The 23170-nt window shown below is 38.9% G+C and overlaps 1 protein-coding gene across 3 annotated transcripts in view; it reads left to right on the top strand.

The window, feature by feature from the left end:
- The window catches only part of whrna (whirlin a), a 397537-nt gene extending 392173 nt beyond the window's left edge, over nt 1-5364 (top strand). For all 3 annotated transcript variants that reach the window (XM_034191661.1, XM_034191660.1, XM_034191659.1), the window contains one exon: nt 3973-5364. In XM_034191661.1, coding sequence (XP_034047552.1) covers nt 3973-4155 — 183 coding nt within the window. In that variant the 3' untranslated portion in view covers nt 4156-5364. The remainder of the gene's footprint in view (nt 1-3972) is intronic.
- Nucleotides 5365-23170: the final 17806 nt, after the last annotated feature.

The following is a 23170-nucleotide window of genomic DNA, read 5'->3' as shown; positions in this document are numbered from 1 at the left end:
CTCCTGGGTGCCTCCCAAGGGAGGTGTTCCAGGCACGTCCATCTGGGAGGAGACCCCGGGGAAGATCCAGGACTAGGTGGAGAGATTATATCTATATATCACACTGGCCTGGGAACTCCTCATGATCCTCCAGTCAGAGGTGGTCAATGTGGCCCGGGAAAGGGAAGTCTGGGGTCCCCTGCTGGAGCTGTTGGCCCCATGACCTGAACCCAGAAAAGTGGTTGAAGATGAGTGATGAGTGAGTGATCTTGTCCACTAAAAAGGCTTATGCAGTCAGCTCAAGAATGTGAACCGGACTGAAAGGCTCAGAGCACAGGGGGAATGTTGCTTCATTAATTCACCAAATCTTTCCACAGAAAATAGTTGTTGACTGGAATATTAATCTGTAAAATATTATTTAAGAAACCTTTCATGTTGTGATAATTATGTAGGTCAGGTACAGCCAGAAGATTTTCTGTGTGGAATTAGATAACTAAAATCCTCATTTTCCTAACTCTTGTTAGGGGAAAAAAAATTGTCCCAATATTTCTCTTTGTTTTTATTTTGATTTTTTTTTTCTTGTTTAGTCTGCTCATGAAGGCAAAAATATGACGGTGTAAATGTTTTTTTTTTTTTTTTTGGGCTTTGATACTAAACCACCAAACTGCTAAACCTTGGAACACATCGCATCCTTTGACACCATCCAGTATTTTAATATATTATCATTTGTTTTACTGGTTGTTGTATTTTTAATAACTCTTTTTTTTTTACTTTTGTGTTTGATTTAGTATGTACATTATTATTATTATTATTATTATTATTATTATTATTAGGGCCCGAGTAGGCAATGTCCTACGAGGACCCTGTTGTAATTGCGCTGTTTATTATTATTATTATTATTATTATTATTATTATTAGGGCCCGAGTAGGCAACGTCCTACGAGGACCCTGTTGTAATTGCGCTGTTTATTATTATTATTAGGGCCCGAGTAGGCAACGTCCTATGAGGACCCTGTTGTAATTGCGCTGTTTATTATTATTATTATTATTATTATTATTATTATTCTCACTTTTGAAATCGAAATTTCAGCCTCTTCCCATGCTCAAAAACTCACCAAACTTTCCAAAGTCGTCCGGCCGGATATTTTGGGGGCGTCGCACATGGTCGCAGAAAAATCGCGAAATAGCGCCCCCTAGAAATTTTCAAAAACCCCTCCTCATTGGGCTTTTTTCATCGTAGCCTCACGAAATTCGGTACACATATTTACCATGCCAGGACGCACAAAAAAGTCTCTTACTGTCATGGTGAAATATCGACAGGAAGTCAGCCATTTTCATTTTAAGTTTCGATTTTGAGCAAATTTTTGCCATTTTTGGCCATTTCCACTGCTTACATTTGAACGAACTCGTCCTAGGGATTTCATCCAATTGTCTTCAAATTTGGTCAAAATCATCACAACACAATGGTGATCAAAAGTTATCAAAAGATTCTAATTAAGTCAAAAGGCGTGGCTTCTAGGGGTCGTCAAACTTTGGCGAGCTTTTCGGAGCACGCCATTTCACTTCGAACGGCTGTCACGCCCACATACTTAATCGTAGAGCCTTCAAAATTGCTGGACATGATGAGGGCTCCGCCCTGAACGTCTACATATCTTAAGTTCCCACCTCCGCCATAGCGCCCCCGGTGGTGGCGGGAAATGTCCTATTTTTACTTTAAGAGGTCCTGATGTCACATACTTAACACAATCAACTTCATTCCACTTCTAAAACATGCAGAACAAATTGGTGAATGTAGGCAATGAACGCCGTGAAGTTACGAGTAACGGCGTCCGTGTGGCAGCGTGCCGAATATTGCCCATTCGCCATGAAATTACGTTCTTCCTTTTGATGGCTTTAATTTTGTCACATCATCATGAAAATTGATACACAGGTCGAGCACAACAACCTCTTAGAATTCATAGGGGCGTCGCCCATGGGCGGGGCAAAATGCCTCAATAGCGCCCCCTTGAAACTTTCAAAAACCCCTCCCCATAGGGGTTTTTTTTTTGGAGTAAGGAGATGAAAATTGGTACACGTGTGACTTGCATAGAAGTACAAAAAAGTCTCTTGCACCATGGGTCTACTCCAAACAGGAAGTCGGCCATTTTGAATTTTCTTCTCATTTTGGCGTGATTTCCACATGTTGTATTTGAACGAACTCCTCCTAGGGATTTTGTCCAATGCACTTCAAATTTCTTCCAGATCACCCAGAGACGATACTGACCAAAAGTTATCGAAAGCTTTTCTTTGTTGAAAGGTGTGGCCGCTAAGGTGCCGCCATTTTGACCCTTCGCCATGGAACATTATACTTAAACAGGTACTGATGTCACATACTTAACACCATCAACTTCCTTCCACTTCTAAAACATGCAGAACAACTTGTTGAACGTAGGCGATGATCGCCGTGAACTTACGAGTAACGGCTTCTGTGTGGCGGCATACCAAATATCGCCCCTTCGCCATGAAATTACGTTCTTCCTTTTGACGGCTTTAATTTTGTCATATCATCATGAAAATTGACACACAGGTCGAGCACGACAACCTCTTACAATTCATAGGGGCAACGCCCATGGGCGGGGCAAAATGCCTCAATAGCGCCCCCTTGAAACTTTAAATGATGAAAATTGGTACACGTGTGACTTGCATAGACGTACAAAAAAGTCTCTTGCACCATGAGTCTACTCCAAACAGGAAGTCGGCCAGTTTGAATTTTCTTGTCATTTTGGCGTGATTTCCACATGTTGTATTTGAACAAACTCCTCCTCGGGATTTTGTCCAATGCACTTCAAATTTCTTTGACAGCATCCACAGATACTGACCAAAAGTTATCTAAAGCTTTTCTCTATGTTGAAGGGTGTGGCCCCTATGGTGCCGCCATTTTGACCCTTCGCCATGGAACATCAAGTCATGATAACTCCTTCATGCTTTGCTTGATTGACTTGAAACTTCACATGTATGATGACGGTTGGCCCCTGAACACACCTGGCCCCTCTGTTTGTACACTGAGCGCCCCTAGTGGATGAACCATCAACATGTCATAACTCCCTTGTGTGATTTGTTAAAAATTTTAACTGTGATGAGTAGTTGGCCCTGCATGCATATGCCCACATGTGGTCACAAGGGCACCCACTGGCCTGGGAAGGCGGTCGCGCGGAACGAGGGCCCGTATATGACTGCTTGCAGTCCTAGTTATTATTATTATTGTTGTTGTTGTTGTTGTTGCTACTGTGTTTACTAACTGTTGCTTATGTATTTTTCTTTTTTTAACAGGAAATTTCCTTATGTGATTTTAATCCTGAAACGACTGATATCTACAATAATTCCTAACTTTCTGACCCTTTTTGACAAAAATATTGTTTATTTGAAGGTTTATTTTTGCTTAAGAGCCAAAGAACTAGTTTGCTTTCTTAAACTTACTCTTTATTAGCACACAGAAAAGACACAAACTGAAATAGCGTGCATGTCGTTGTCATGAACAGAACTAGAAGAACACTTCTAGAGCCGTTTGCACCCTGATGTTTTGTTGTTATTGACAAGCAATCAAATGTCACATTGTGTTAAGATGCGTTCAGTGTCTGATTAGCACCACGGACAGCTCAATTTGAAAATTCTACATGGATCTGCTCCAATGACCTACTTTGGGCAAACTTTGTACAACAAAAAGGACATTTATAGAAATGCTCTTAAAATCACACAATGCTTGCACTCTATCTGTATTGGGGCACAAGACCGAAGTCGAACGGTTCGGTTAAATAGTCTTTTCCTTGAAACAGTGATGATATGTCACTAGAATAATGGTGGCGATATTTAGCATTTGTCTCATCATTGTGATCCCTTTTTTTTTTATTTTTGTCAGGTTTTGAAAATGGTTAATGCTTTCTTGTATTTTTTTCAGTTACGTTTTTCTCTCTCTCTCTCTCTCTCTCTCTCTCTCTCTTTCTCTCTCTCTCTCAGAGGGGGGGCTCGGCTCATAACTGCGGCCAGCTTAAGGTGGGTCAGGTGATCCTGGAGGTAAACGGGATTTCCCTGCGAGGTCGAGAGCACAGGGATGCCGCACGCATCATTGCGGAGGCTTTCAAGACCAAAGAGAAAAACTACGTTGACTTTGTGGTGACGGAGTTCAATGTGGCGCTATAGCTGACTGAAATACGACAAGAGAAGGCCGCGCTAACAGAAAAAGAGTATATTTATTTATTTGACACAATTCATTTTGGCAGATATTCCTCACATGAACCATCTGGTCTCTGCCATCTTTTCCATCCATCAATCCATGGGTCTGAACATGTGACTCACGTATAAGGAGCAGTATTTCCTTTGTGGACTTGGTTCAGGATTCTCTCCAATGTGGTAACTCTCCATTGTCAGACCTTATGCACTCCAGTGGAAAATAATGGAATCGTCACTCTCGGTTTGTTCTCTCTATCACATGGATCTACAAAGGACCACGTTGTTTTTGAAACGGCGTCAATGTTGTGTAGCACTCTGATATCTACGGCGCCCCTAAATGCTACAGTGGGATTTATTTATTTGTTTTCTGAAAACTTTTACATTCCCTCCCAATATTCAGGAAATGGTTCAGTTTTAATTTTTTTATTTATTTATTTATTATTCGATCCTGGGCTGAAGTGTAAGTGTCAAACTCAAGGCCTGACTGTGGGGAATTTCTTCTGATTAGTGTCGGAACCTCTCATTTCTTCTTCATGTCCTCTTCTCTCTTTGCATCTCACACTTCCTGTCGACTCCTGTCTAACAAATACTTTATCAGCACCTGACATTCGACCATAAGCTGTGTAATAATTGTTGCTGGGACAGCAGAGTTAATAACTGTCCCTTAATTAAATTTACAAGCACTTGGCTTGATTAAGTTTGACACCTAAAATTTAAAATATGCAAATGTCGTGTCACTGCTTAATAAGTGCTCTAATGTAATTATGGACAAAAACTAAACTACTTCTCCAATTTGCTGGTACATTCTAAAAATAACCAGTATTATAGCAATGTGCATTGTTAAGTAAACACAAATTTTAAAGATAAATGTGAATAAAATTGCAAAAAATCCATAGGTTTTCCAAAAAAAAAAAAAAACAGGTATTTTTAGACAAATACAGCTCCTGCTACTGTTTGTTAGTGGCTCTGTACTGTATGTAGCGTTCTTTTTTGGGGGGGGGGGGTTCTTTTGTCAATGAGACAACAGCACATGTTAGACTGATGCATTTTCTGTGAACAGTAGAGAAAAATATGGTTCAACTTTATAAGCTTGGGTTTCTATGTGTAAAAATGTAGATACAAATTGCATATATACTGTACCGATCAAGATATGAGCTATAAAACCCGTTACCTATGTTGTATCATCAGCATATAGTGATATAGTTAAAAATAATTCAGGCCGTGTTGGTGATCTGGTGATAAGAAACAACCTGTCTGTAGTTTTGGAATAATATGTCAGTCTAACAAAAACATTCACTTTATTTTAAAAAATAAATAAATAAACACACTCTTCATGTGAATGATGGAATTCTACTGCTATCTGTGCAGCTGCTATTTACTGGATTTCCACAGTGAGCCAAAAAACAAAAACCTGTTGCTTCAAATTTTTGTTTTCTTAAGAGAAATTCAAAAGCATCAAATCAGGTCTCATTCAGCACAACATTCACAATGAATATGATTCATTGTGTCATGATGAATATGATTACATATTAAATTAATAATTAGCTATAAAGTGGACTCTCGATTCATGTTTGTGGGTTTGCAGCAGGAATCTTGCAGCAAGATGCAATTAATCTTATTTTGAAGGGACAAACCAATAACTAATAACAGTTTAATAAAGGACACATGACAGCAAAAATAAATTTAAAAAATGCAGAGTAAGTGAACTCTTACATGTAGGACATTTTAAGGTATTGGAAATTCAGAAAACATAAAAGAAATACCACAGGAAGAGGCTATATTTAGCTGTCAAAGAAAGTGGAAACCATTACAAATTATATATAAATTTAATTATATCATTGGGGAAAATAGCAGGCGATCTGTGTCAGCCTGATCCCGTCAGATCTCACAAGCTAAGCAGAGCAGGATCTGGTTAGTACTTGGATGGGAGACCTCTTTGGACCACCAGCAGCTGTGTGTGTTTCTCCAGGTAAAACTGGAGTTGTGTCAGGAAGGGCATCCAGCGTAAAACTTGTGCCAAATACCAATGCAGATCTGGTTGTATCCACTGTGGCGACTCCGAACATACTGGGAGCAGCCGAATGAACAACAACAACAACAACATTGGGGAAAATATCATTATTTTAAAAATTCTGTCTGCGGTTGATATACACTCATTGGCCACTTTATTAGGTACACCTTGCTAGGACCATGTTGAAACTCCCTTTAGCCTTCAGAACTGCTTTAATTCTTCGTGGCATGGATTCAACAAGGTGTTGGGAACATTGCTCAGAGCTGTTGGTCCATATTGACATGACGGCATCATGCGGTCGCCCATTCAACCGATCTCGTCCAATCTCTTCTGACCTCTTACATCAACAAGACATTTTCGTCGTCACAACTGCCACTCACTGGATGTCTTCTCTTTTTTTTTGGACCATTCTCTGTAAGCCCTAGAGATGGTTGTGCATGAAAATCCCAGTAGATTAGCAGTTTCTGAAACACTCAGACCCTCCCCTTCCAGCTTCACCAGCTGTGTGTGTGTGTGTGTGTGTGTGTGTGTGGTCATGATCTGCAGGTAGTGAACTACAGAATGAGGTCACGAACCAAGCGGGTCAAAGTGCGCTTCCTCAGGAGGCTCACTCTTAGAACCAGGGTCAGGAGCTCAGACTCGAACCTTGAATTAAGATGATTCCCGCTCAAGGTTTTCCATGCCACACAGACCCGGGAAGACTGATAACATTTCCTGTCATGCTTATGAATGGTTTTGGATCCCCCAGTAGAATAAGATGTTCTACAAGAAGTGACTGCAAATTTTGTGCCGATTAGCAAAAAGTCTTTTGGTTTCCTCAGTGGAATACAGTATGAAGCCAGAGCTGAGTAAAACATTTGATTTTCAGATCTCAACAGTGTCTCAAAGTTTTGAAATCTGCAGAATGGAAGCTGCACAAATGGTGTCACATGCATGTTCATTAGAGTTCACGTTTTATTTAGCTGCACTGTTTGAGAGGGAAACAGTTGCTCACGCTGCTCAGCTTTCCTCCTGTTGCTCCCTCCACTGAATAGCAATAGAGGATTTTATTTTGTAATTATATTCCCACTGTGGGGCTTCCCTCAGCTGTGCACGCTGCACCAATTACACCTACGAGGAACATAATGAGACATTTAGAGGACGGTAGCTGCCACCAAAGATTTTACAAACTATACCCTCAGCGCACGCTCACTTACAGATCCGTCTGTGTGCACTTGCACACGCATTTCATCCATTTATTTAAAAGCAATTAGGAGATAAGCAATCGGGTAGAGTTAGAGATGGAGCGAGCTAAGGAAGGAATGAGACGTGATTGTTGTTATGATTCCGCCCTGCTGAATGGCGCACATAGGACATGCGTTTATGGTGATGTGCGTCACATCTCTGCATTATTACATGTAGCATAATGGGGTGAATGTGATCAAAATGACTCGGAAGCGTGTCAGCAGATTCTCACCAAACGTGGATGGAATCCACTGTGTCCTGGGTTGGGTGAGCGTCTCTAGATGATTAACTTTTGGAGCAAATCGGTCAAAGGTCATGGAAGATACAGCCAGTCAGGTTATAGAGGCCATTTAAGGCTCATATTCAGAATCAGAATCGAATTTAAAGTAAGTTCTCACATACAAGGAATTTGATCTGTGGCATGTTCCATAAATCAGGATTACCATGTTAGTCTGTCTTCTTTTCAAATAAGGCAGACTGACGAAATAAGCCTGACTTATTTGGTAATCCTGTTTTATGGAACAGTGCCCTGGTGTCACTGGTGCATAAACAACAATAAAAAGAAAAGGAAAAAATTATTCTGTAAGTAGTAATTGGTGCATAAACAACAATAAAAAGAAAAGGAAAAAAATAATTCTGTAAGAAGTAATTGGTGCATAAACAACAATAAAAAGAAAAGGAAAAAATAATTCTGTAAGAAGTAATTGGTGCATAAACAACAATAAAAAGAAAAGGAAAAAATACTTCTGTAAGAAGTCGGATAAATAGGCAAAACTATGTTCACTGTCAAATATAATACAGTGGAATGGGGCTGTGCAAAGGCATGGAGATGTACCGTACCTTTCAGTGCAGGGATGATCAATCTGTACTTTGTGGGAGTGGGGGGGGCAGGGTAAATGGGGGTCTCTGGCGTTATTTATAAGTCTAGCTGCGGACAGAAAGAAGCTATTTTTGTGTCTTGAGTTTTTAGTCCTGATGGACCTCAGCTGTCTGCCAGAGGGGAGGGTGACAAAAAGTTTGTGTCCTGGGTGAGAGGGATCGGCCACTATCTTCCTTGCTCATATTATTGTATGAATCATGAAATTACTGCATAATTGTACCAAAAACACATTTTCCACAATATCTCCAAAACCAACGGGGCTGGAAAGGGGATTCAAACCTCACCATAATGTGACGCAAGTGCTGTTATTGATATTTTGTCTGAACAGTACATTTATATTGTGTGTACTGATTATGCGTCACCCCTCTGATGACTTTCAATGTCATAATGGGACACATTTCCAGTACATATTCAGTCTTTCATTTACAACATTTGATTGACGGTGTAACAGTTCACTCCAGCAGTGATTTTGGTGTAGCATTGGTTCTTTCATCTGCATGTGATGCACGATAAAATCTCACATTTCATGCATGTAGAGTTTGATTAATAAACGCCTGTTTTGTTTTTTGTTTGGTTGTATTTGCCCACCTCTGTTCATATGGCCTCGTTTTCCAACTTTGGGATGTTAACACTTTACACAGTAGATTTTAAATTGTGCACATTTGGAAGAAGAATTTAATTCAGTGTGTATACATTAGTGTTTTGTATCAAGGCATGGACAAAACTGGCATAAATCTTTCTAATAACTTGACATTGAGCATGTGGTGCATAGTTCTTAAAATAAACCCCAGTATAATTTAGAATTTTTTTCGGTGAGGACGGTTAATTTGTCCAGTCACCGTGTAACATAAACAGACCCTCCAGAAATTTGTGATGCCAAGATTTCAGCAATTATTTCAACAAAGAACTCATCCAGTATACTTGTGTGTACAGAGAGAGAGAGAGAGATACACTCTATAAAGAGAAAAAGAGATACACAGACATATTGGTTGAAATATTTGTTATTATTACAATTATATAATATTGTTATTACTATTAATTATTAAAATCCTGGCATCACACATTTTTGGAGGGACTGAGTAAATAACGAGGGTTTTTTGCGACCTGTTGTACTCCTGCTGGTATGAAATCGTTAAGATGAATGTCTTACTCCAGATTATGCGCAATAACATTTTGGAGCAGATCTGCAAATCAGGAAAGGTAAAGTGTTTTATTCAAGAAACGACATCTTAATACAAAATATTTTCATAAACTTTGGTGAAAGCATTGGAACCATCTGAGAGTGTGTCCCATTATATATATGTCAAGTGGAACCTGCACATTTAATTTCTATTTATTTATTTATTTATTGGGGGGGGGGGGAGGTTGTGTTTTTTTTGTTTGTTTTTTGCTTTGCAAAAAGAGGCTGTTAGACTGAATATATATATATATATATATATATATATATCATAATATTAATTAAAAATGGAGTCACATCAGGAAGGGCATCCAGCATAAAACTTGTGCCAAATCCCGATGCTGATCTCTGCTAGATATCCTGCCTGAAGAAAAAAATGGGGTGGCCAAAAGGCAAAAACATATTATTAATATCACAAATATTATTGTTCTATATTTTTGACTTCTTGGAGATGTTTGTCAGGTCTGGATAACTAGAACGGCTGGACGCAAATACAGGACTCAGACAACAAGTTCTGTAGGTAAAAGCAGTAAACGGGGTCTGGTACACAGTAAAGCAGTCCAACAAGACTAACAAAACCAAAAACATCAGGCAAAGGCGTGGTCGAGGATACAGGCAGGTAGTCAGAACACACAAGAGGCAAGCAGGTCGAGAATACAAACAGCTGGAGAGAAGGCACTAGGTGCATCAATCTGGCAAATGACAAGGGAACAGAGGACCTTAAATACACCCAGGTGATGAGGTGCTGATTGGGAGCAGGTGTGCATAGAATGAACCAGAAGGAAGGCGTGACCAAAGAGCGAGGAAAAGACCCACCATCAAGAGTCAGCAGAGACAGACGAGAGAAAGGGACAGACAGACCCAACAGAAAAACCCCAACAAGAGACCAAACAAGAGAACCAACAAACCAAGACAAAAAGAACAGCAAACACAGCCCAATCCTGACAATGTTGGGGTTTGTGCTAAACATATAACATTACAATTTGCGGCCGATTGGCCTAAAGGGGCGGAGCCAAGGAGTTTTAAAATAAATTTGTTTTGCAAAACAATTTGTATTATTGGAACCCATATTAATGAAAACGTTTTGCCTGAGATGAAATAGAAAGAATCACACTCAGAGCTATATGAATGAAGAGGTGTAGCCAAGACATTTTTTTAATGTTTGAGTTTGCTTTAATAATTTCTCTCTTTTTTTTTCTTTTTTTTTTAACAAATTGAGATTATTAATTTCACAGTTGGGACTCAATGAAAATACAATAAAAGCTCATATTTATTGAGAAATTTGGACTCAGACTCTGTCCATGCTGACATTTCTGCTCTTTTTCATTGTTCTCTATCAGCAGGCAGGACTTTTTTTACGGAAGTATGGAATCAGATTATGAGCAAAAATGTGAGATTATATCAGACATTGTGTGGCTGCAGGAAGAATCAAATGTCAGAGTGAAAGTGGTTCTTTCTCTTTGTTGTTGCATTTATTTGACTGCATGTGCACATTCAGGTCACGATGCAAACAATATGGGAAAGACGATGTGTTGCTCGCCGACACTACAGACACTTAAGATTCAGGATGCGTCAGTATTTGAATGTGAGTGAGAGACGACCTGAGCGAGAGAAGTAGACAGATGGAGGAAAATTCAGAGCGATGAGATCTGGACCACGTCCTCTCCCTGGAATCACTCTCATTTAATCTGGAACGAATCGCAGCCACAGAATGGAAGGCTTTTGTTGTTTTCTGCATGAAACCTTTGCATAACATGAGCTGCATCCCTGCAGAAAAGAGAGGCAAAAATACAGATATTAAAAAGAATGAAATCAAACTGAAAGTCCGCAACACCGTCTTCTGTTTATTATTTTCTTGTGCTTTGTCGTTGTCTAAATATATATGAACCGAACTATAATTAAAATCAACTCTGAGGCTTGAGTGAAATTATATTGTTTGTGTTCCCTTGAGCAAGGCACTGAACCCCACTTGGGGTAATGTGTCTGAAAAGAAGAAATGGACATGAGAAAACATTGTTCACTGGACAACCCCTGGCAAAAATTATGGAATCACCGGCCTCAGAGGATGTTCATTCAGTTGTTTAATTTTGTAGAAAAAAAGCAGATCACAGACATGACACAAAACTAAAGTTATTTCAAATGGCAACTTTCTGGCTTTAAGAAACACTATGAGAAATCAAGAAAAAAGATTGTGGCAGTCAGTAACGGTTACTTTTTTAGACCAAGCAAAGGAAAAAAATATGGAATCACTCAATTCTGAGGAAAAAATTATGGAATCACCCTGTAAATTTTCATCCCCAAAACTAACACCTGCATCATATCAGATCTGCTCGTTAGTCTGCATCTAAAAAGCAGTGAACACACCTTGGAGAGCTGTTGCACCAAGTGGACTGACATGAATCATGGCTCCAACACGAGAGATGTCAATTGAAACAAAGGAGAGGATTATCAAACTCTTAAAAGAGAGTAAATCATCACGCAATGTTGCAAAAGATGTTGGTTGTTCACAGTCAGCTGTGTCTAAACTCTGGACCAAATACAAACAACATGGGAAGGTTGTTAAAGGCAAACATACTGGTAGACCAAGGAAGACATCAAAGCGTCAAGACAGAAAACTTAAAGCAATATGTCTCAAAAATCGAAAAATGTACAACAAAACAAATGAGGAACGAATGGGAGGAAACTGGAGTCAACGTCTGTGACCGAACTGTAAGAAACCGCCGAAAGAAAATGGGATTTACATACAGAAAAGCTAAACGAAAGACATCATTAACACCTAAACAGAAAAAAACAAGGTTACAATGGGCTAAGGAAAAGCAATTGTGGACTGTGGATGACTGGATGAAAGTCATATTCAGTGATGAATCTCGAATCTGCATTGGGCAAGGTGATGATGCTGGAACTTTTGTTTGGTGCCTTTCCAATGAGATTTATAAAGATGACTGCCTGAAGAGAACATGTAAATTTCCACAGTCATTGATGATATGGGGCTGCATGTCAGGTAAAGGCACTGGGGAGACGGCTATCATTACATCATCAATAAATGCACAAGTTTACGCTGATATTTTGGACACTTTTCTTATCCCATCAATTGAAAGGATGTTTGGGGATGATGAAATCATTTTTCATAAACCAAAAACTGCAAAAACATTCCTTGTAAAAAGACACATAGGGTCAATGTCAATGAGCAGATCTGATTTGATGCAGGTGTTAATTTGGGGGATGAAAATTTACAGGGTGATTCCATAATTTTTTCCTCTGCTTGGTCTAAAAAAGTAACCGTTACTGACTGCCACAATCTTTTTTTCTTGATTTCTTATAGTGTTTCTTAAAGCCAGAAAGTTGCCATTTGAAATGACTTTAGTTTTGTGTCATGTCTGTGATCTGCTTTTTTTCTACAAAATTAAACAACTGAATGAACATCCTCTGAGGCCGGTGATTCCATAATTTTTGCCAGGGGTTGTATAATCGAACACAGTCGTCCTCAAAACGCAAAACTGATTCTGTAGTCCAGAGGTGTGTGTGATTCTAGGAGGCCACGTGTAGCTGCTTGACCTTTGACCTGACACTAAAGAGCCGAGCAGCAAGATGGATGATGGAGGGAATCTGTGGCAGCAGACGACGGCCTCATTAATCAGATGCCAAAACAAAGAGGTGTTGGCCTCAGCTCAGATTCATTACAGCTGTGATCATTGACCCCTCACCCCAAAGGTCAGGCACCTCAACAGACCCCACACGCTGATTTGAACATATGTTTATTCTTTTCTTTGGCTGCACACCATCATTTTGTTGTTTTTTTTTTGGTGCAGTGATGCTTTTCAGCTGTCAGTCATTGTTTTGCTGCATCCCTGCACACTGAAATCAGACATGTTGTACAATAATGTGCTATTTATACAGAAAGTGTGTTTAATTTTTCAATAAAGATAAATGCAAAAACAGCAAGCTGCCTCTTTATTTCTATAACAATTCCATTTGTGCAGAAGAACTTGCATCTCGTGCCACTGGAGATGCCTCTGCTGTACGGTCACATTGGACCGTACCTCCTGCTGGGATGTTGGACATCTCCAGTACCAGGGTTCTTGTGGCTGACTGTCCAGTCAACTGCAAACCATCAAAAGTTGATGAGATCACAAAGGTCACAAAGAACTGAAGGCAGGGAAACCTCCAGGGACCTTGAGATCTGGGGTGGAGCTGCTGTGTAATGCCGATGTTTGTTTTTTGTTTTTCTTCTTCTTTTTTTTGTCCCAATCTGTCAAGGAAAGGATGATCATGTGGATTATAACTAGTGGTATCAAGGAAGATGCTTGCAGGGATCATTTTGTAACAGGATTCAGTTTCAGCTACTTGCTGTTCAGCAACCAGAACAGTCTGGTTTCACATCCAGGAAGTCAACTTGACCACATTCTAACCCCGTGAATATTTGTAGAACACAACACTGAATCCCGGTGTCTCCGACCGAACGGTCTCCCCCTAAAAATTGACACGCCCTGCCTTCACTGCGCATGCGTCATTTTTGTGCATCAGCTGCAGTTCACCGATTATCACCTTGTTTCTGCTTCAAACTGCACTCCACTCGATTTCCAGTTTTAATGCAGTTTTTTTCAGTCAAAGCCAATATTACACCTAATTAGAACAAATAAACACCACTGACAAAAAAAAAAAAAAAAAAATTTTGGGGGGGGGGGGGGCTGAATTCATGTCTGGGGTTGACTGGACAGACATTCAGAAAGACAATTTAGCTTGATTTCCAGTTTTAACACAAATTTTTCAGACAAAGCCAATATTACTCATGTCATTAGACCAAATGAACACTATTCTGACAAAAAACTGAACAAATTTTTTTTCGGCCGATTTTCATGTCCAGGGCTTACAGGACAGACATTAAGAAAGGCTCACAATTTTTGCCTGATTTCCAGTTTTAAAGCAATTATTTCAGTCAAAGGCAATATTTGTTTCAATATTACTCATTAGACTAAATGAACAACATTCTGACAAAAAAACTGAACAATTTTTTTTTTTTCAGCAGAATTCATGTCTGTGTTAGACTAGATAGATATCCAGACAGATTCGCAATTTCTGACCAATTTCCAGTTTTAACTCAATTTTTTCAGTCAAAGCCGATATTACTCATTAGACCAAATGAACACCTGACCAAACATTGGACGAAAATTTTTTTCAGCTGAATTCATGTCCAGGCTGGACCAGATTATTATTCAGACAGTCACAATTTCTGACCGATTTCCAGTTTTAATGCGATTTTTCAGTCAAAGGCAATGTTATTCATGTCACTGGACCAAATGAGCACCATTCTAACCAAAAATTGAATGAAATTTTTTTTTTTTTTTGTCAAAAGTTATTTCTGAGCTGGACTGGAAAGATATTCCAGCAGATTTGTAATTTCTGCCTGATCTCCATTTTTAACAATTATTTCAGTCAAAGCAGATATTGCTCATTAGACCAAATGAACACCATTCTGACCAAAAATTGAACAACATTTTATGGGGCAGAATTCATGTCCAGGCTAAACTGGACAGATATCCAGACAGATTCACAATTTCTGACCACTTTACAGTTTTAACACATTTTTTCCAGTCAAAGCCAATATTACTCATGTCATTAGAAAAAAAAATGAACATCATTCTGACCAAAAATTGAACGATTTTTTTTTCTTTCTTTCTTTCTTTTTCTTTCTTTCTTTCTTTCTTTCTTCTTCCCCCGGCAGAATTCCTGTCCGGTATGGACATGGACAGATATTCCGGTTCGCAACACAACATCAAAGTATTCATGATTATAAGTCTATCCGGGCATATGTGGTAATAATTAGTGGTTGCTGATGTATTTTATTTATGTAAATTAGTGACCGAAACGTTTGAACCACTGAATCGATATGAAGCCAAGGTTTAGTGTTTTGAAGCTTCGATACAATTTGATATGGCGACATCTGGTGGCTTATCTTTAAAATAACATTTGCATTGAACAATGCAGGAAACTGGCTGTTATGTATGTTTAATAATAAAGGTTCTATGTTCTTCTTGAAATTTTTGATGATATTTTTGTTTAAAACAATAATATGCTTGTAAAAGTAAATCCCTTCAGCTGCTCCCTTGTTTTCACTCAAGGTCACCACAGCCGAGCCAAGGTGGACCTGCATGTTGATTCTGGCAATTTTATGCCGGATGCCCTTCTTGACGCAACTCCACATTTCATGGAGAAATGTGTCAGGTGTGGGGTTTGAACCAGGAACCTTCCGCACTGAAACCAAGCGCACTAACCACTTAGTAACTGTGCCATCATCAATCAATCAAATTTTTTTTTTATTTCGAACTTAGTTGTCAATTCCAGTATCATGTCAGTTCACAATATAAGCAAATCAAATGAACAAAGCTTCTTTGCACTCTCTGTACCTCTACACTCATGAAAAAATAAACAAAATCAAAAAAGAAGCAAAACAAAAAATGACAACAAGAAAGTTCGAAAGGGAGTGGGAAGAAGTAAATACTTTTTAAATCCCACCCCCGGTACACATATCTTCAGTGGTTGCTTAATTAACAATAAATACAACTGCAGTTAATTTACAATACCTCAATATATTTACAATTCCAATAACTCATGAATAGACAACAATTTCAATAACTTATCAATATACTTACAATTTCAATAGCTCATGAATGGACTTATACAATTCCAGTACCCGTGAACATGCTTACTCTTCAATCACTCATCAATATACTACAAATACTAAATAATTTAGTAAAGATTCAATATTCAACACAATACAATACCTTAACTCTGATATACTTATTGTTACTAAATGATTTAATGTTTTATAATCTTAATACTATAATGACTATAGTAAGAATTTTCACTGTGTACTGTACCGTAATAAAATGTTTTCTTTGTTTTTGGCTTTGAATTGGTAAATGTTTGGACATTGTTTTAAATTCCATTCTAAACTATTCCACAATCGCACTCCACACACTGAAACACTTCTCGTGGTTCTTACAACTTTTGGTACAAGTTTACCATTTCCCCTCAGATTGTAGCCACCTTCCCTTTCTATAAATTGGGCTTGAATGTTAGCCGGTAAAGAATTTTTACTGGCTTTGTATAGCAGTTGAGCTGTGCAGAAATCCACCAAATCAATTAATTTCAATAATTTGGACTGTAAGAAAAGTGTGTTTGTGTGTTCCAGGTAGCTTGTCTTGTGGATAACGCGTACTACACGCTTTTGAAGTAATACCAATGGCCTTAGAGTACTCTTGTAATTGTTACCCCAAACTTCTATAACATATGATAAATAAGGATAAATTAAATTGAAGTATAAAATGTACAGGGCAATATAGTTGAGTACCCACTTTGTTTTATTTATAATAGCTATATTTTTTGATACTTTCTTTTGTATGTAATTAATGTGGGGATCATAAAATATTGTATGTAACAGAGATATAAAATGTGAAATGCTTGTGCATCTAGGGACTGTTATGACCATTTTACATATTTGAATTTACATATAAATAAATTGACAAGTGTTATGATGTAAGCTGACAATGAGCTTCCAATCTTAGACAGATCAGCAGCTGCCACTGTTCTGTATGTGCAATGATGTACCTTTAGTTCCAGTGTAAACGTGGTTAAATGAATATCTGCATTTTGTGATTTCTTCCTTAAAATATAAAAATGTATAAAATCTGTTTATACTGTTCCAATTCTGAAGAATCTGAAGGTGGCTTCAAGAAATGTGGAAATAAGAGTGATAAAATGGTGCCCTCATGTGATCACTTTAAGGAAAATAACGTCAAAACGTGTTTTGTGTTTATACACTATTAAAAGGTAAATATTAAAAGTTAAGTAAACAACATTTAGGTGTGCAGTTATACAAACTATTAAAATTTTGAAATAAGTAGGAATTATTGATTTTTTTTTTTTTTTTTTCACTTTTTGGCCTTGGTGGCTGTTATATGGTTGCCATGGTAACAATGCAACATCACTTTAGGTTTGTACTCCTTTGAAAAATTAGACTGTTTACTAAAAAATCGTTTGAGGCAGAAAATTATAACTGAACACCAGTTTTAAATCTAGGACACTGATATCTTAGCGCTTCTTAGCCAAAAAAGCTTAATTTATATATATATATATATATATATATATATATATATATATATATATATATATATATATATATATATATACTTAACAAAAATATAAATGCAACACTTTTGGTTTTGCTCCCATTTTGTATGAGATGAACTCAAAGATCTAAAACTTTTTCCACATACACAATATCACCATTTCCCTCAAATATTGTTCACAAACCAGTCTAAATCTGTGATAGTGAGCACTTCTCCTTTGCTGAGATAATCCATCCCACCTCACAGGTGTGCCATATCAAGATGCTGATTAGACACCATGATTAGTGCACAGGTGTGCCTTAGACTGTCCACAATAAAAGGCCACTCTGAAAGGTGCAGTTTTGTTTTATTGGGGGGGGGGGGGGATACCAGTCAGTATCTGGTGTGACCACCATTTGCCTCATGCAGTGCAACACATCTCCTTCGCATAGAGTTGATCAGGTTGTCAATTGTGGCCTGTGGAATGTTGGTCCACTCCTCTTCAATGGCTGTGCAAAGTTGCTGGATATTGGCAGGAACTGGTACACGCTGTTGTATACGCCGGTCCAGAGCATCCCAAACATGCTCAATGGGTGACATGTCCGGTGAGTATGCCGGCCATGCAAGAACTGGGACATTTTCAGCTTCCAAGAATTGTGTACAGATCCTTGCAACATGGGGCCGTGCATTATCCTGCTTCAACATGAGGTGATGTTCTTGGATGTTGGCACAACAATGGGCCTCAGGATCTCGTCACGGTATCTCTGTGCATTCAAAATGCCATCAATAAAATGCACCTGTGTTCTTCGTCCATAACAGACGCCTGCCCATATCATAACCCCACCTCCACCATGGGCCACTCGATCTACAACATTGACATCAGAAAACCGCTCACCCACACGACGCCACACACGCTGTCTGCCATCTGCCCTGGACAGTGTGAACCGGGATTCATCCGTGAAGAGAACACCTCTCCAACGTGCCAAATGCCAGCAAATGTGAGCATTTGCCCACTCAAGTCGGTTACGATGACGAACTGGAGTCAGGTCGAGACCCCGATGAGGACGACGAGCATGCAGATGAGCTTCCCTGAGATGGTTTCTGACAGTTTGTGCAGAAATTCTTTGGTTATGCAAACCGATTGTTTCAGCAGCTGTCCGAGTGGCTGGTCTCAGACAACCTTGGAGGTGAACATGCTGGATGTGGAGGTCCTGGGCTGGTGTGGTTACACGTGGTCTGCGGTTGTGAGGCTGGTTGGATGTACTGCCAAATTCTCTGAAACGCCTTTGGAGATGGCTTATGGTACAGAAATGAACATTCAATACACGAGCAACAGCTCTGGTTGACATTCCTGCTGTCCGCATGCCAATTGCACGCTCCCTCAAATCTTGCGACATCTGTGGCATTGTGCTGTGTGATAAAACTGCACCTTTCAGAGTGGCCTTTTATTGTGGGCAGTCTAAGGCACACCTGTGCACTAATCATGGTGTCTAATCAGCGTCTTGATATGGCACACCTGTGAGGTGGGATGGATTATCTCAGCAAAGGAGAAATGCTCACTATCACAGATTTAAACTGGTTTATGAACAATATTTGAGGGAAATGGTGATATTGTGTATGTGGAAAAAGTTTTAGATCTTTGAGTTCATCTCATACAAAATGGGAGCAAAACCAAAAGTGTTGCATTTATATTTTTGTTGAGTGTATATGCCCGTATATAGAAGGGGTTCAGGGGGTTCAACTGAACCCCCACGAGAATTCTGCTGATTTTGTTCTGCTGATTTTTTTCTGATCTGGATATCAACGTTATGTATTTTCTTTTCATTGATAATAAGCAACAAGCACTAACTGTTACACAGCTATTATCACACACCCTCAAGTTTCAATTTCCTCTGCCAGAGTAATCCCTTAAGTGATGAAAGGGGAAACTGCTAGATAAACTTTTCCCATGGGGGTTGAGAATTTTTGCTCCCTGGTCCCTATCCTCCTCTGATATCAAACAGATTAGTAGGCTTGTAAATACCCATGTAGACACACAATTACACTTGTCTGGTTTGTAAAAACATGTTTCTATGTATAAGCTGAGAAATAAAGGGAGCTTCTCCTTCCTGTTGCAAATACTGTAAAGGTGCAAATATTCGCGTGGGATTTATTATGCGAATTTCGCGAGTTAAACAAGGTCGCCAAATTAAATACCGCTATTTTAATACATAATGTACATATACGGACATATTCATAATGTAAACGCGAATATTAATACCGCTAAATACGAGGTCTGTTAGAAAACTATCCGACCTTTTTATTTTTTGCAAAAACTATATGGATTTGAATCATGTGCGCTTCCATCAGCCAAGCTTGAACCTTCGTGCGCATGCGTGAGTTTTTTCACGCCTTTCAGTTGCGTCATTCGCAACCGACAGGCAGGTATAAAGTTTGCATTAATGTTATCTTGGTTCTTCCTGGGTGGTTCTTATGGCAACTGATCGAATCCCAAGCAAGTACTATTTGTATATAAAAATGTATTTCCTAAAATGATACATTTTGGGTTTCAAATGAAATTTATATAGTTTTTTACCCCTCGAAATCCTCAAAAAGCTTCTGCTTCGGGGGCTTCGCCCCCCTGAGCCCCCCACGAGGGTGTTGCCCCTCAACCCCACCAGGGGCCCTGCAGCCCACTGGACTCCCAACTCAAGGATTTGAACCCCCCCTTTCACATTCCTATATACGGCCCTGTGTATATATATATATATATATATATATATATATATATATATATATATCCCTGGTTTCCTTTGACAACTCTTTGGTCTTGGCTATGGTGGACAGGTTGGAGTGTGATTGATTGAGTGTGTGAACAGGTGTCTTTTATACATGTAACAAGTTCAAACAGGTGCAATTAATACAGGGAAAGAGTGCAGAATAAGAGGGCTTCTTAAAGGAAAAATTAACAGGTCTGTGTGAGCCAGAATTCTTGCTGGTTCAAATAGTTATTTGCAGCAGTAACATACAAACATTGTGATTTCTGGATTTTTTTTTTTTTTTTTTTTTGATTATGTCTGTCACAGTGGACATGCACCTAAGATGAAAATTTCAGACCCCTCCATGATTTCTAAGTGGGAGAACTTGCAAAACCGCAGGGTGTTAAAATACTTATTTTCCTCACTGTGTATAGCCATTAAAATGCACAAATTGTCAGGCTGGTTAGTCAGAAACATTTGGACACAAATGCATGGCTCGAACAGACAGCTCTGGTTGTATAAAGGCTTTACTCGGGTGGATAGCAATGGTCAGTACACAAGAAGGCGGTCCAGAAAAAGCAGCAGTACAATAATCATCAGGCTTGAGGTGTGGTCAAAATAACAGGCAGGAGGTCAGGAACACTATGAGGCAAGCAGGACAATGGAACACAGGCACAACAATCTGGTGAAGGACTAAAGCACCCAGTGAGCTTATATAACCCCAGCTGAGGAGCAGCAAATCAGGAACAGGTGTGCATGGAAAGCACCAGAACAAGGGCATGGCCAGAGAGAGAGAAACACCCGCCACCCAGAACCAAGAGACAGGGACAGACAGACCCAAGCAGAAAAATCCCTACAAGAGAATAAACACACAGAAAACCAATGAGACAGAAAAAAACTAACATACGGACTAGAAAATAAAAACCAAATAACCAGAACAGAATAAAAAACCTGACACAAATAATGCAAAACAAAAACGTTATGTGCAATAAAAGCAATATAATTAATAATGACTTTGTTAATTATATTGCTTGATTAAGGTGTCTGTGTGGTTGCCATGGTAACAGTGGAACTTCCATGCCATTTGTAGATCACAAAGCCAGCTTCATTCTGACAACTGAAACACAGGAGTGTGTTTGCGTCTTCTGAAGTGTTACATTAGGTTTGCACTCCTTCACTGAAAAGCAAAATAATTTCTTTAAAATAAATGAATAAAAAAATTGTGGTTTGTGGTACAAGCTTTGAACTGGATACCAGTTTTAAATGTAGGGGGCTCATATTTTACAGCTTCTTAGCCAAAATAGTGAAAAGTAAGGAAATTGTGACCTCCTGTGGTCAATTATGAACACAAATCTCCAAATATATTCATATACGCACTTTTTCTGCAGCCTCGCGTTGTTTGTGCTCCTTCACTGAAAAATGAATTCATGTTGGGTTTTTATTTATTTATATCTGACGTGTTGGTTTATTTTGGTTGTACATACCGTGATTTATGTATTTATTTATTTATTAGGTCTTTTATGGTATCAGTTTGTTCGAGGGTTTGTTTTAACTCTACAGTTTGAGCTTGGTCTGTCAGATTTTTAGGTTAAATATTCGGAATTACGATTTTCTGGATTTGAACCTCAGCAGTGTAGTTAATGTTTTCCATGGAATCCTGGGTCCATGTAGTAGCTGCTTTCTTTATTTGACCAACATCATACACAGAAAAAGTCAAACCTGACCTGATGCTTCCAGTTACCAGTTTGTTTAAAATGTCTCACAGCAGGTTTGTAGATTTTCATTCCAACAGACTAAAATTCTAATTTCATTCAGAGGAAACAGTGACTTTAACAAAAAAAAAATAATAATAATAAAATTAATGCAAAGGGAAGACCACGACCAGCCTTTCCCAAAGTACTCATCCCTCCTGGGTCTCCAAGACCGGCTCAAGTGCGTCTGATATGGACTGGTCCAGGTGAGCGTTCCTGTAAACCAGTGGTTCTTCATCACTTTTTTCTTCTGCCTGCTGTTGAAGCATTTCGGCACCAGTTTATGATCATGTAGTATGTTTGTAGTTTTTAACAGGCTGATTGTATTTACAGGAAGCAGATTGTGACTTCTGTCACACCAGACTACTCAAAGGTGAAGGCCAAAGTCATCTGCTCTCCCCAGCCTCCAAGTCCAGCTCAGGGCCCTCTGCTGTGGATCAGTCCAGGTGAGAAGTGTTCCTCTGAACCGGCGGTTCTGTGCACTGTCTCGAAATATTCCTCTGCCTGGTGTTGAACCGGTCCAACCCATCAATTGTGCCATCAACAATTATTGATAGACACAGACGTGCAACAATCAATATTAAAAAAAGACCTTAAAATGCTTTGAGGAGTGCTGTTGTTTTCAGATTTACAAATTCATTTAAAGATTTTTCTAAAATCTAATCAAAACTGGGTGTGTGTTTTAATAAATGGGGTTTCTGCCTTTCAATCTATAGTTTGTTAGGACGTGTCCTAAACGAAAATGTTAATGTGGGTAAAAACTTATCAAATTCAATTGTATCCTCAAAAATGTGTTCTTTGGACAACAGTAAAACAACACAATTCTGGATTCAATGTATATTAAAGAAAGTGATGAAAATGAAATTATTGACATAGTTCATAAAACTAAAAGGAAAAAAAATCAACTGACAGTTACAACTTTGATACGAAGTCTATTAGAAAAGTATCCAACCTTATTTTTTTCAAAAACCATATAGATTTGAATCACGTGTGATTACATCAGACATGCTTGAACCCTCGTGGGCATACGAGAGTTTTTTCACGCCTGTCGGTTACGTCATTCGCCTGTGGGCAGTCTTTGAGTGAGGAGTGGCCC

The sequence above is a fragment of the Thalassophryne amazonica genome, chromosome 17, assembly GCF_902500255.1.
Source record: "Thalassophryne amazonica chromosome 17, fThaAma1.1, whole genome shotgun sequence".
Classification (NCBI taxonomy): Eukaryota; Metazoa; Chordata; class Actinopteri; order Batrachoidiformes; family Batrachoididae; genus Thalassophryne; species Thalassophryne amazonica.
Note: the sequence above shows the minus strand (reverse complement) of the source record. Positions and strands in the feature narration are given on the sequence as shown.